Source organism: Sardina pilchardus, chromosome 14 (assembly GCF_963854185.1).
Source record: "Sardina pilchardus chromosome 14, fSarPil1.1, whole genome shotgun sequence".
Taxonomy (NCBI): domain Eukaryota; kingdom Metazoa; phylum Chordata; class Actinopteri; order Clupeiformes; family Clupeidae; genus Sardina; species Sardina pilchardus.
Genome location: NC_085007.1, coordinates 10,150,704 through 10,163,756, shown reverse-complemented (window position 1 = coordinate 10,163,756; position 13,053 = coordinate 10,150,704). Strand labels below are relative to the sequence as shown.

At 43.9% G+C, this 13,053-nt stretch overlaps 1 protein-coding gene across 1 annotated transcript; it reads left to right on the top strand.

Moving 5' to 3' along the window:
• Positions 1 to 1,039: 1,039 nt before the first annotated feature.
• foxd1 (forkhead box D1) lies at positions 1,040 to 2,897 on the top strand. Its single transcript, XM_062554341.1, has one exon. It carries the CDS (start codon positions 1,297 to 1,299, stop codon positions 2,353 to 2,355), a length of 1,059 nt encoding a protein of 352 aa, XP_062410325.1. The 5' UTR covers positions 1,040 to 1,296; the 3' UTR covers positions 2,356 to 2,897.
• The last annotated feature ends 10,156 nt before the right edge of the window (positions 2,898 to 13,053 follow it).

Sequence of the window (13,053 nt, the reverse complement as noted above, 5' to 3'; positions counted from 1 at the left end):
TATTCATGACACATAATGTAGCCTATTGCATTTACAAACACAAAACTAAATCTAGTCACAAAACAACTCAAGCAAAAATGTTTGTAAGAAAAATAATAATTAGGCCTATGTGGAAAAATAATGTGAAAAGCATATAATTGAATCTTGTATTTAAAATGTTTTACGTGATGAATTTACATCGGCCTAAACTGTTGACAAGGGCTCTCCTGGGAATATTTATAAGCCTTCCATCTTGTCTAGGCCTACATTAATATTTGTATTATGCAAGCTACAATATAGCCTAAGCATTTATTCTTAGTTATGACAATAATACCGTTTTGATAACATCCAAAATGCTATTATTGCAAAAAATAAAAATAAAAAATCCTGTTAAAAACAGCAGTACAGGAGGCAAAGGCCCTTATTTCACAAGCTTGCATGCTGCTCCGTGTTCCGCGTGACTGATGCGAGTTAACAGCTGACTATTTTCCATTACGAATGGCTCGCGGATGATCTAGATCACTCCTGTGTCACGCAAACTACTGTGTGTGGAGAAGGCAGACATGAAAGCCGCGTGTGTGGACTCCAAGCAGCGATCTCACGTTACAAACACGACCGAACACAACCGCTGCCCCGCGACACTTGCACAACGAAATATATCCATATCAAAAGCTTTTGCGAAATGCTACAATTCCTCTGATAACGCATTTAAATCGGTACAAATTATGACCGTAGCAGGGGATGGTCCTACCCGCAAGCATGTGCTTTGTTCGAAGGGCTTCTTTAAATCTTCTAACACACTGTGCAGTCTTTTTTAAGACGCTAATTGGACCGAACGGTTCCTCCTATTACTGCGCTGGGATGACCACCTTAAAGCCAGCCGAACTTTTTTCTCATCCGCTACGGCTCTTTAGGTATTTCTCAAAGGCGTTTTGGGCTTATTTTTTTCTCTCTTCACTTGCTGTGGTGACGTCCCGAGACCATGTGATCGTGAAGCTGGTATATAGACGCTGGATAGAACCGCCCTCTTTGGAATCCTAGTTTGGCATTTTCCAGGTCTCCCCCACAGTATCTTAAATTAGCGTACGGATGCTGCCTACTTCTTTGCCTTTCTGTGCAGAACAACTACACGACAGGCAGGCGACCAAGCCCATGGCACAGGGGGGGCCCAAGCACAGCTCGGCTCTCCACGGCACTCATCGCATCCTATGAGCCTCTCCACCAGTGGACACAACACACACACACACACAGGGTAAGCAGCACGCACGTCCTATCTCCGCCGTATAGCGGCCCCGGGAGCACGCGGCCGTGAGAGCCATGACTTTGAGCTCCGAGATGTCGGATGCCTCCGTGCTCTCGGAAGAGACCGACATCGACGTGGTGGGCGAGGGCGAGGATGCGGACAGCCACACGCGCTCCTACGTGGACGAGGTGGCGCAGATGCAAGACGACCTGCTGTCCTCCTCCCCGCCGTGCGGAGACTCGTCGGTGGCCCGGGATCCGTACAAGCCGGCTAAGAACACCCTGGTGAAGCCCCCGTACTCCTACATCGCCCTGATCACCATGGCAATTCTCCAGAGTCCCAAGAAGCGCCTGACGCTCAGCGAGATCTGCGACTTTATCAGTAACCGCTTTCCGTACTACCGGGAAAAGTTCCCTGCGTGGCAAAACTCCATCCGTCACAACTTGTCACTGAACGACTGTTTTGTGAAGATCCCGCGGGAGCCAGGGAACCCCGGGAAGGGTAACTATTGGACTCTGGACCCGGAGTCGGCCGACATGTTCGATAACGGGAGCTTTCTGCGCCGTCGGAAGCGTTTCAAGCGCCAGCAAGCGCCGGACCTGCTCCGGGACCACGGTGGCTTTCTCCCCGCTGCTGCCGCGTACGGTTATGGACCCTACGGCTGCGGTTACGGGCTCCAGCTGCAGTCGTACCACACGCACTCCGCGTTGTTCGCGTTCCAGCAGCAGCAACAGCAGCAGCAGCAGCAATCGGCCCGCCACTCTCACGGCGGAACCCTTATCCCCGCGCCCTCTCTGATGCCCACGAGCACGGAGCTGGCCAGGTCCCGCTTCTACCCCCCTCTCAGTCCTAGCCTCTCCTCCCCCGTACAGACTACAGCCAAGTCCGGTTCTCCGGTCCATCGATCCCCGTTCTCCATAGAAAGCATCATCGGGAGCTCGGTGAGCCCCGCGCACTCGCACTGTGCCTCGCGGACTTCCCCGGTGATCCCGGTGTTACCGTCCTCGCTCGCGACGCAGCATTCGCCAAACCCGGCGCCGCCGCTACCGGGAGTAGTGCACGGTGGGACAGCATTACACTCAGTGGTCGAGAACTTTTCCAACCGGATTGTCAGCGGCACTAGCGGCTGTTAATTGGGTTGTGTAACTTCACAGTTTTAAAGAGACAAAATCAAAAACGCCCCTGTGTTAAAGGTAGGATTATTTTTGTATTGTTCTTTCTTGGTTGCAAACAGCTGAATGAACGGACGTTAACACAACTCGTGCCTATATTCATGCTGTGAAAAAACATATAAATATAAATATTTATGTTAACAGTTTAGTGTTCGTCTAATTTCTATCCCCCACGAACTTACTTCGTTATTAAAAGTGATACGTACATCACTGATAGGGCGCCTCAGGATAACGACATTATTAACAGGTTATTAAAATGTCACTTGTTTAAAACAATGTATTTTGTGTCAAAACACCGATGTTTTTTTCTAGTTTGACAAATTGAAACATTTATCCTGTTTTGATTTGTTCTTTGTTATGAGAAAAAAAACGAAGTTGAAAGTCAAACAATTTTTATGCAGTGTGTTTCCGTAATAAAGCATTGTACATTCTTTGGCAAGTATTGTATACTCGGAGTGTGATATTTTTACACGGTTTGTTTTTCAACAAAAAATAAATATTGTTTAACTAAAATGACAACTGCTTGGAAAATATCTTGTTAAGATTGTATTGCATCGAGCAATTTATCATTCATTAATATGGTTCAGAGTATTTAGCCTAATAGGTATCTAAATAGTGGGGACAATTGTGAAGCCACACCATGTGATAAAAGTTAGGTTAGGCTACTCCAAGTTCATTTGTTTGGTAACGCAATGAGCATTATCAACAGCAATCATCGATACAGATCATAACTAAATGTTACTTGAGGTCGCTGTGTATTTTAGGCCTTGTTGGATTTCAAAACATCCTCACAGATAAGTGTTGCTGAACATAGGGCCTACATTTTCTGTTCAGAGTGTCAGTTCCTATAGTGGTTGCTGTTGTCACGTCAGAGGAAGGCCTTGTCCTCAGAGAGAGAGAGAGAGAGAGAGAGAGAGAGAGATTTGAACTCATATTTTAGGTTATGCAGATGTCTGTTGCCCAACAGATGTTTACCTTAAATGAACACCAGTAATATACATATATATGCGAATAAATCAGTGTTGAATTGTGCTAATATAAGCTAAAAATAGAAAAGAGGGCACCGTGTTTTCTCTTGCATGGCTTGTGGTGTTTTGTAGCCATTCTCTGAAGAAGCCATTTGGGTAGAGGAGAAATATGCCATCACGCAGTGGGTGACATGAAAAACGCATGAATTCGGCTACATTACAAGAAAGAAATTGCATGAGTGTTTCGGGCGAGGCCTTGCTTGCATCTGGACTTTCTGGATTATAAGACACGGTTGACTAAAGGGGCTTCAAAGAGGGACGTCATGTTTTTTTTTGTGAGCTATGTGAGGCCAAGTTAACTTTCCGACCATCAGACAGCACCGTAATAAAAACAGCTCCCTACCACGTGAAGGATGTATGCAATGATAACCCAACATTGACACGCATCCATCCAAGCATCCTTGACCATAACACAATAGCATATGTGAAAAGAGGTCCGTGCACATAGGCTGATGGATCGTTTATAAAGATTTTAACTTTTTGTCAATACTAGCATACATACCCTGCCGGCAATCTATTCATTTTCAACTCAGAATCATCGGTGTTCTACATTATTGGTGACCATTCTACAAAAAAACAGGGGGGGGGGGGGCGGCAGAGGCAGTATAAATGCTACCGTGGCACAATAAACTATAGTCAAACATATCAAATATAAATGTAATGCACACCTAGAGTCGAATTAAATAATCACTGAAAATCGCTAAATTAAACAAAAAAACATGGGTGGAGCAAACCTGCAGCGCACCGAAAACGTTTGTAAAATTACTTCGAGGAGATCAACATAGGCTGGTGTTTGATTTAGGGCGCTGTGCATAGGTCCCGATCTTAATTATCATCTTATCAAAATACTTATCTGAAAGGTCGTACGAGCCTTTCAGGTGGTCTGCTGGAATTGGCCATTACTGCAGTAAATTAGCCTTGACATTGCTGAGAAAATAAATGTGGCCTCCAACTCCAGGTTTGGTATGTAATGTGATTTGAATAATATGAAGGGGTGAGGTGCATGCCCTCCCCAGCCCAGCGGCCTAGTCGCCCTCTCCCACATCCATCCCTGTAATGGGGAGCGGCCGACAGAGGCATGTGTTCCCCGCCAGCAGGTCGGTGATAATCGGGGTGATGTATGCCAGCTGGCCGTGCTCTTGTGAAAACAGATTCCCAAGGACGAGAAAGACCCATTTATCTTTTTGCGCTTCTTCGTCTGTGAGAAAAGAGAGGAGAACACGATGAGAGAGAAGGAGAAGTGATTGAGTTGTAAACAAACATACGTTCAGAAGATAGCTTTTGGAGGGAATATGGGTGGCTTACTGCTGCTGTAAATAGATATACATAGATAGATGAATACTAGATAGATAGATAGATGGAGGCCGTATACAACAGGCACATGATATTAAAAGCGGCATCATGATTTAGCCTAGCCCAAATGCTACCATAATGAGCGCAATTACGCACACACTATTTTTATTATTCATTCATAAAACATAGGTCTCTGAAAATGAGTCGTGGCCCAGGAAATCCCATTACTAGTTCACGTGCGAGTTCTTTAACCCCAACATCCTTCCAATTATTTGAGATATAGGCTACTGTATATGACCCCATACTGAATTTACACACAGTGCAGGCTTAGGTTATGAAGAGAAGCATATTCGAATTTCAGCTATGACCTATTCGACACTCCACCCCGCGTAGAATATTCGGAGAAATATTTAGCCAAAATGTTTACCGGCTATATGATACAGTTACATATTTAAGGCTGTGTGTGTGTGTGTGTGTGTGTGTGTGTGTGTGTGTGTGTGTGTGTGTGTGTGTGTGTGTGTGTGTGTTGTCTCAGTTATGTATCGTGTGCTTCCCTTGATATAGAGGAAATGTGTAGTAGAGCCAAGCGCAGCAGAGACAGTTCAGTAGGCCATCAGAGGACACACACACACACACACACACACACACACACACACACAAGCGGACAGACGCGTTATGGTGATGTAACGACGCAGGGAGAAGGGGCGGTGAGTCTGTCTCACAAGCACGCACAGACATAACCTACACACACACACACACACACACACACACACACACACACACCGAGTTACGAGCGAGCGGGGTTGCCAGTCAAGGTCACATTTCATTCATGTTCGATTGAAAACAGCAAAACTCAAAAATGTCGCGTGCTGATCCGATGCTGAGACAAACAGGCCCCTTGTGCCTGATCGCACGCTGATCAAACACACCCATACACCCCAACGTCGATTGACGGGATATGGGCTTCCTAACGCTAACGTTAAGAGCTATTTCATATAACTTCCGTATGATAGGTCTAGTGCTTTGGCGTAGGAAGTACTGCCAGTAAAAACGCACGTGCATTCGTGACAGCACAGCAACCGGAGTAAATTGTTAGCGTCGCGTGCTGTGCTCATGGCATGACGTTATTTCACTGCAAGCTTCATCAATATTCAATTCATGCTTAGAGGCTCGAGCGCAGTCGGAGGCTGGCCGTGTCCTCTCCGCGCGCTAACGCACCTGATATGACTACCTCAAGTGTGTGTAGGCTACACACGCATGCACACGCACACAAACACACTCACAGTCAAGGTAAGCGTACAGCTTAAGCCCAAACTTTTGAAAGGGGTAGTCTACTTGTTATTTCTGGCCTTAAAGAATGACTGAAAATATCCCACTACTCAATATCTATTTAATTCATGAATATACAATATCTAAATAAAAAGGCCTAAATACACACACACACACACACACACACACACACACACACACACACACACACACGCACACGCGCGCGCACACACACACACACACACGCGCGAGCGAGCGCACGCACACTCACACACAATTTGTTATGTTATATTATGGTAGCCTATTTGTAATATCAATGGACTGCTAGAATATGTTTCCAGCGTTAGCTTAGCCCATATTGATATAATGCGTTCGAACCTTCATCAAAGTTGGCATAAACCAACATTATGATTATTTCCACTTGTGTTTTGTAGAAGGAATCAAATAATTGTATTTTTGTACGTGCACGAAAAGCTAAAGAAAAATATAACTTTTCCCGTTGGCATTGATATGCACGCCTACCGGTTCCATGATTTTTCCCCAAAAACAATTGAAAATAAACTAGCAATAATATGAAGCATGTCAATAAAGGCATTCTTACCCATATTCTATGATTATTTTATGCACTCAATGTCTGACTCTCTCTTTACCAGAAAAAAGCACATCCTATGGAGAGGTCGTAAGATGGCAAGTTATACAACATTAAAATTTAGTAGGGGACAAACTGTGCTCGTGATAGACGTAAATAAACAAACATGAACGCCGGATACGCACGCGCACCTTGGAAATTATTTGAAGTCACTTCAGCTCTGACAGGTGCACACAGACTGACTTTTCCGTCTAAATCACATGGGTCATTTACAGTAGCCTAGTTTATTAAGGTGATCAAGACTTTTATTTATTACCTTGACACTCGAGTGTCAAGGTAATAGGCTTCCTTCCGAGAGTGAAGACTTTTATTCAACCTTTGGCTAACTACACTTTACGGATAACATAGGCTAGTACTGAAATAAAACACATAAATGCATAGTTCTACCATAATTGATAAATGTTAATTTATATGACAAAATCAACTACACGACCTATACTTTACTTCAAACAGCAGACCATAATGATACATCTTTTACAGAAAAAAATGAATGAAAATATCATATAGGCTAGTACTCAAATGCACTGTAGTTATGCGTGTCCCTAAATACCATGGTTTGTATACTCTCGGCTATGTTAATAATTTAAAACTTGATGATGAGATGCATTTGGAGTTAAGAAATTATGTAATTACATAATTGCGTCATTATGTTGAGTACTAAAAAACAGAACAATTCTTGGAGAAGCCGTATTGTTGGAGCTCGTTTAAAAGCTCGGGATTTGATGTTTCTTTGGTAACAGCACAAAAACTTTCTTCCGTTATTGGCTTGCAGGGTATGTAAAAATGAATCGTCGATCTGGATCCACTTTAAAGCTGATTGTTTTGAAATGAGCGCTCCATGCATTTATAGACTCTGAACCTTGCGTTTCATAGACTGTTCGTGCCGTTTAGGACACGGGCATAACCTGGCGATGGGTTGTTGAGAAGTTGTCTGATGTCGTTTGTGTGCTCTCGACGTGCCTCTATGGCCGTGACTATGCCCATCACCGGCTATGGGGCGCCTGAGATATGATAAAAGGGCTGGCGTCTTAAGGATGTTGCATCACAGACAACTCGTTTCAAAGTCATATAAATAGGAACAGATACTTTTAACAGAGTCTTTCTTCTATATTTTATTTGGTTTCTGTAAGAAGTGCTTTAGAATATGTTCGCTTTCAAGTTTCTGTGACCCCCCCCCCCCCCCCCCCCAACCCCACTCTTAGCCCCACCGATATGACCACTCTGTATGTACACTGTTTATGAGTGGGTTCTACCCCTTGTAATAAGGCAGGTGATAGTTAACACTTTGAGAAATCAGTGCCATATATACACCCCACACAACTGTTGTAGAGTTGCACTGGTCCATTCTAGACCTTCTTTTAAAAGGTCCAGTTGAGTGTTGAAAATTGGGCTTCTTTAATTGTCATCTTGAAAATACGTATTTCAGTGTTTTTTTTTTCAGTGTTCAGAGTTGCTTTGAAAATATTTTATTTCTCTTTTTAATCAAAGTTTCTATGTTGAGACACTGTACAGTGTGACAAAGATGCGTTGTTATTACAGTGACACACAGTTATGAACGCATAGATTTTCTGCAGTCAAACCGTGACTTAATATATTGCAGACTGAATGTTCTGGTCGTGCTGCCCTCGCCAAACAAATTTATTCCAACATATAAGGTTATTATTCTTCTTGCAACACAGGGAGAGACAAAACAGCCGCCACCAGAAAGGCCTGAATCAAAACAATGGCCACAATTGCACCACAACTCTCAAACAATAACTCCAGACTGCACAAAGTTACTTTACTGTGCTCAACAGCCTCATATGGGTTATATCAGCGGCTAAACAAGCTTCAGGACCACTTCAAAACAATGGAACCAAACACAGAAAAACCCATTTGGACCGACGAAGCCAGAATATCCATCTCTGAATGTCTACATCATCTCTGCAGTCTATAGAAACTTTGAGTGCCTCTTGCGCGCACGCGCCCATGTGCACACACACACACACACACACACACACACACGCACATGTACTCACACACTAGGAAAACATACACCCTCTGTCTCTCTCATGCACACACACACACACATACACACACACAAATGCACGCGCACGCACACACACACACACACACACACACACACACACACATACATGCACACACATGCACGCACGCACACACAGGCACACACACACAATAACAAAAACAGTCACATAAAAAGTTGGGAGATGTGCCTGGCATGGTGTCTGTTGGACACTGTGTTTGTATATGTGTGTGTGTGTGTGTGTGTGTGTGTGTGTGTGTGTGTGTGTGTGTGTGTGTGTGTGTGTGTGTGATGTGTGTGACCCTTAAACTGCAGATGGCAGTGAATCCATCCAGAGGGCCAGGGGTCATCTACATGTATATCAGCCTCAAAATACAACACGCTGAACACACACACACACACACACACACACACACACACACACACAAAATACACTGACATATACACACTAAAACATAAACACACTTGAAGCCACATATGCTACATACATTAGATTAAATAATTTTAAGCCTTTTATAACTTAAACTTAAACATCAAGACGCTCGCATACATACTCGTAAACAGGCCAATTTCCTACTAACAGCTGAAAAAGAAAAACGGACATGGTGCTAAACGAGCAAGATGCACAAACATCCACCCATGATAATCACGCTCGTGCGCACACACACACACACACACACACACACACACACACACACACACACACACAAACACACATAGCAGTCAAACAAACTAAATACACTGTTGTGTTGTAAGACGCCTACTATACTTAAAGCTCTACACCAACTGACAGAAGTGGAGCGTAAATATACACATTAAACAAAATAACAGCCCATATAAATATAAACACATATGCAAGAGCTTAAAACGGCAATAAGGAGTTCTGGTTGAAAACCAGCCATTCAAAAGCCAAAGTTCTTATAAACCCAAACAGCAGCACAGGTGGCACAGGGAAAAGGCTTGCTAGTATGATATCTGAAATATAGTTGCCGACGTTGTGTAGTTGTTTTATTTACATTTTCGCAGAGCTGTCGTACCTGGACAACAGAACATTAAAGTGCATAGCCACGGGGCAGATAGCTGGAGATTTGAAGAGGACACAAATACTAGTTGCTTTCAAAGGCTGGCAAATTACTGCATATAGTCTCTTCAGTATTAAGATGCAATTTGACAAAAAGTATGTTTATATGTACGTAAAACACACACACATCCTAGAATATTAAAATGATAATTTTTTAGTATTATATTTCAGAATAATGCATAAACCAATTACCCTGTCCTAATCCCGAGTTTGCTAAACTCTGAGAGCTAACAATAAATACTGTATTTTACAACTACTTTTAATATATACTTAGGGTAATGTTAGCTAGACAGTTCAATGCTATATATTATCACTGACAAGATTAGCATTTGAAAAATCCACACATTTTCCATAGAGGAGGAACAGCGACGGCAGTCCAAGAGCCATGCTGTTAGACACAGATACCCGGCCATAGTTAGATAGTAAAGGCCCAGCACATGAAACTGTACAGCCGAAACACACCATAGTCAAGAAGGGGAAACCCTCACCACAGGTGGGGCTTGGATAAACAATCATGTTATATACTGTGGACATACTGTCAGACTATTTTGATAACACTTTTATGACTTTTAGACTAGCTCAACAACTAGCCTAGCGAGTTAGCAAAATAGTTACCATAAAAAGCTGTGTGCAGCAAACAGGTGTGCAGCACGGTAAAGTTCTGAAATTAAATCCATTATTAAAACAGTTGTTATAAGATGTTGTAAGAGTACCAAAAATCCTTAATTTTGACCCAGATTAATTTACAATGAAAGAGATGTATTGCCTAAGTGCACACACACACACACAAACAAACAAACACACACAGAAACACATGCGCACGCACGCACACACACATGCAGGCACACACACAAGACACACACACATGGAAAGACACAAACAGAGAGAGAGAGGACATTTGGACATGTCTTTAATTCTCTCTCCATGAGAGTGAGTCAGTGCTTAAATGAGACTCATTAGGGCAGAATGAAGAACAGAGTCTACCTCCACGGCCCATTCACAGCTTTCTAGGATTTCAATGGGGAGTAAGGGGAGAAGCGAGGAGAGAGAGAGAGAGAGAGAGAGAGAGAGAGAGAGAGAGAGAGAGAGGGAATGAAGGAGGGAGAGATGGGGAGAAAGAGGGGGATGAAGGGGAAGAGGGAAATTTAAACAGAAAGGAGAAAAGAATGGAGAGAGAAAAAGGAGAGAAGGAGAAATTAAGAATTTCATTTTAAAAAGTATTTATTAGAATCCTTAAAAAATACAATTTAGCAAGTACTGTCATGACAAAAAGTATATATTTTTGTATATGTATGATTTATATAAAATTGAAGATAATAATATAATAACATAAACATAACTAACATAAAATGTAGGAGAAAGGGAAAGAGAGAAGGATATGTGTGTGTGTTTGTTTGTGTGTGTGTGTGTGTGTGTGTGTGTGTGTGTGTGTGTGTGTGTGTGTGTGAGAGAGAGAGAGAGAGAGAGAGAGAGAGAGAGAGAGAGAGAGAGAGAAGAGAGGTGCAAAGACTCCGTCAAAGAAAGGAAGTATTTATTTCAGATAAAAGAGGAGAGTTTACATGTTTGTGTGGAAAGCAGAGAAAGAGAGAGAAGAAAAGAAAGACAAGAATAGAGAAAGAGAGAGAAGAAAATAAAGACAAGGATATAGAGAAAGAGAGGAAGAAAAGGGAACTTGTGAATGCCCCCCTGCAGACATGCCAAATCCCTCAGTGGCCTATTCTCAGAGAGAGGAGCTGGCTGCACTTATCCTATGTGGCACGGCCGTGTGTGTGTGTGTGTGTGTGTGTGTGTGTGTGTGTGTGTGTGTGTGTGTGTGTGTGTGTGTGTGTGTGTGTCTGTGTGTCTGTGTGTCTGTGTGTATGCATCTTGTGGGGGATTTTCTTTTTTCTGCCCCCTTGTGTGTACATTTCTCTTTTTCACTGTGTTCATGCGTGTGTGTGTGTGTGTGTGTGTGTGTGTGTGTGTGTGTGTGTGTGTGTGTGTGTGTGTTGAGTTCAGTGTTCCGCTCCATTAGCGAGTTTGGGAACTAATGTCAGTGTTGAATGCAACTCCAATTAGAGTGAGGCGGCTCACAGAGGACCACTGACACTCACAGAAGACTCTCATGCTCTCCTCCTTCTCTCTCTCTCTCTCTCTCTCTGTCTCTCTCTCTCTCTCTTTTCTTTCTTTACTCCCTCCAGTCTTTCAGCTTCTTTCATTCTGTCTTTCCACCTCTCTCCCTCTCCCTCTCTCCCCCTTCTTTCTTTACTCTCTCCTGTCTTTCAGCTCCTCTTTCATACTTTTCTGTCTCTCTCCCTCCTTCCATCTCTCTCTCTTCCACCCTCCTTCTCTCTCCTCTCTTCCCTCCCTCCTGTCTCTCTCCTCTCTTCCCTCCCTCCTGTCTTTCAACTCCTCTTTCATACTCTTTCTCTCTCTCTACCCCTCTCTCTCATTCTCCCTCTCTCTCTCTTTCGTTCTACCTCTCCCTCTCTCTCTCATTCTCTCTCCCTCTCTCTCTCTCTGTCGCTCTCATTCTCCCTCTTTCTCTCTATCTTGTTCTCCCTCTCCCTCTCCCTCTCCCTCTCTCTCTCTCTCTCTCTCTCTCTTGTTCTCTCTCTCTCTCGGGGCCCGGCCATCCTCCCTCCCATCAGCCTCCCCCAGGAGCCGAGAGAGTCGGACCGGACCGAGCCGGGCTGCACTGGACTGGGCCACTGGGAGTCTCCTTCCTCCCTACTCCCTCCTCGGCTGCCTTTGAAGGCACGGATTCTTCTGGAAGGGTTATGAAAATATGAATGGTGTCGTTCTCCCCGAGCCAATGAGTTACGAGCCCTGGAGCCCGAGGAGGTCAGCGCAGAGCATCGCTCACGTCAGGAGGTGTGGAGAGAGGGATAGAGAGATAGAGAGAGAGAGAGAGAAAGAGGGAGAGGGAGAGGGAGAGAGAGGGAGAGAGCAAAGGGGGAGTTTACTCTGCAGGCGGCAGAGATGTGACTAATTAGACACGTTAAAGCCATTATGAGTGAATGTTAAACAAAGTCAAAGATGAAGAGTAGGATGAACTCTTCTGTGACACAGGCGACAGATCTGACAGAGCAGGAATGTTCAGTATGTGTGTTACACACACACACACACACACACACACACACACACACACACATCTCCATCCACTTACTCTCTCTCACACACACACTCACACACACAGTCACACACACTCTCTCACACACACACACACACACACACACACACACACACACACACACACACACACACACACACACACACACACACACACACACACACACACACACACACACACACACATCCAGCAGGGCAAAAT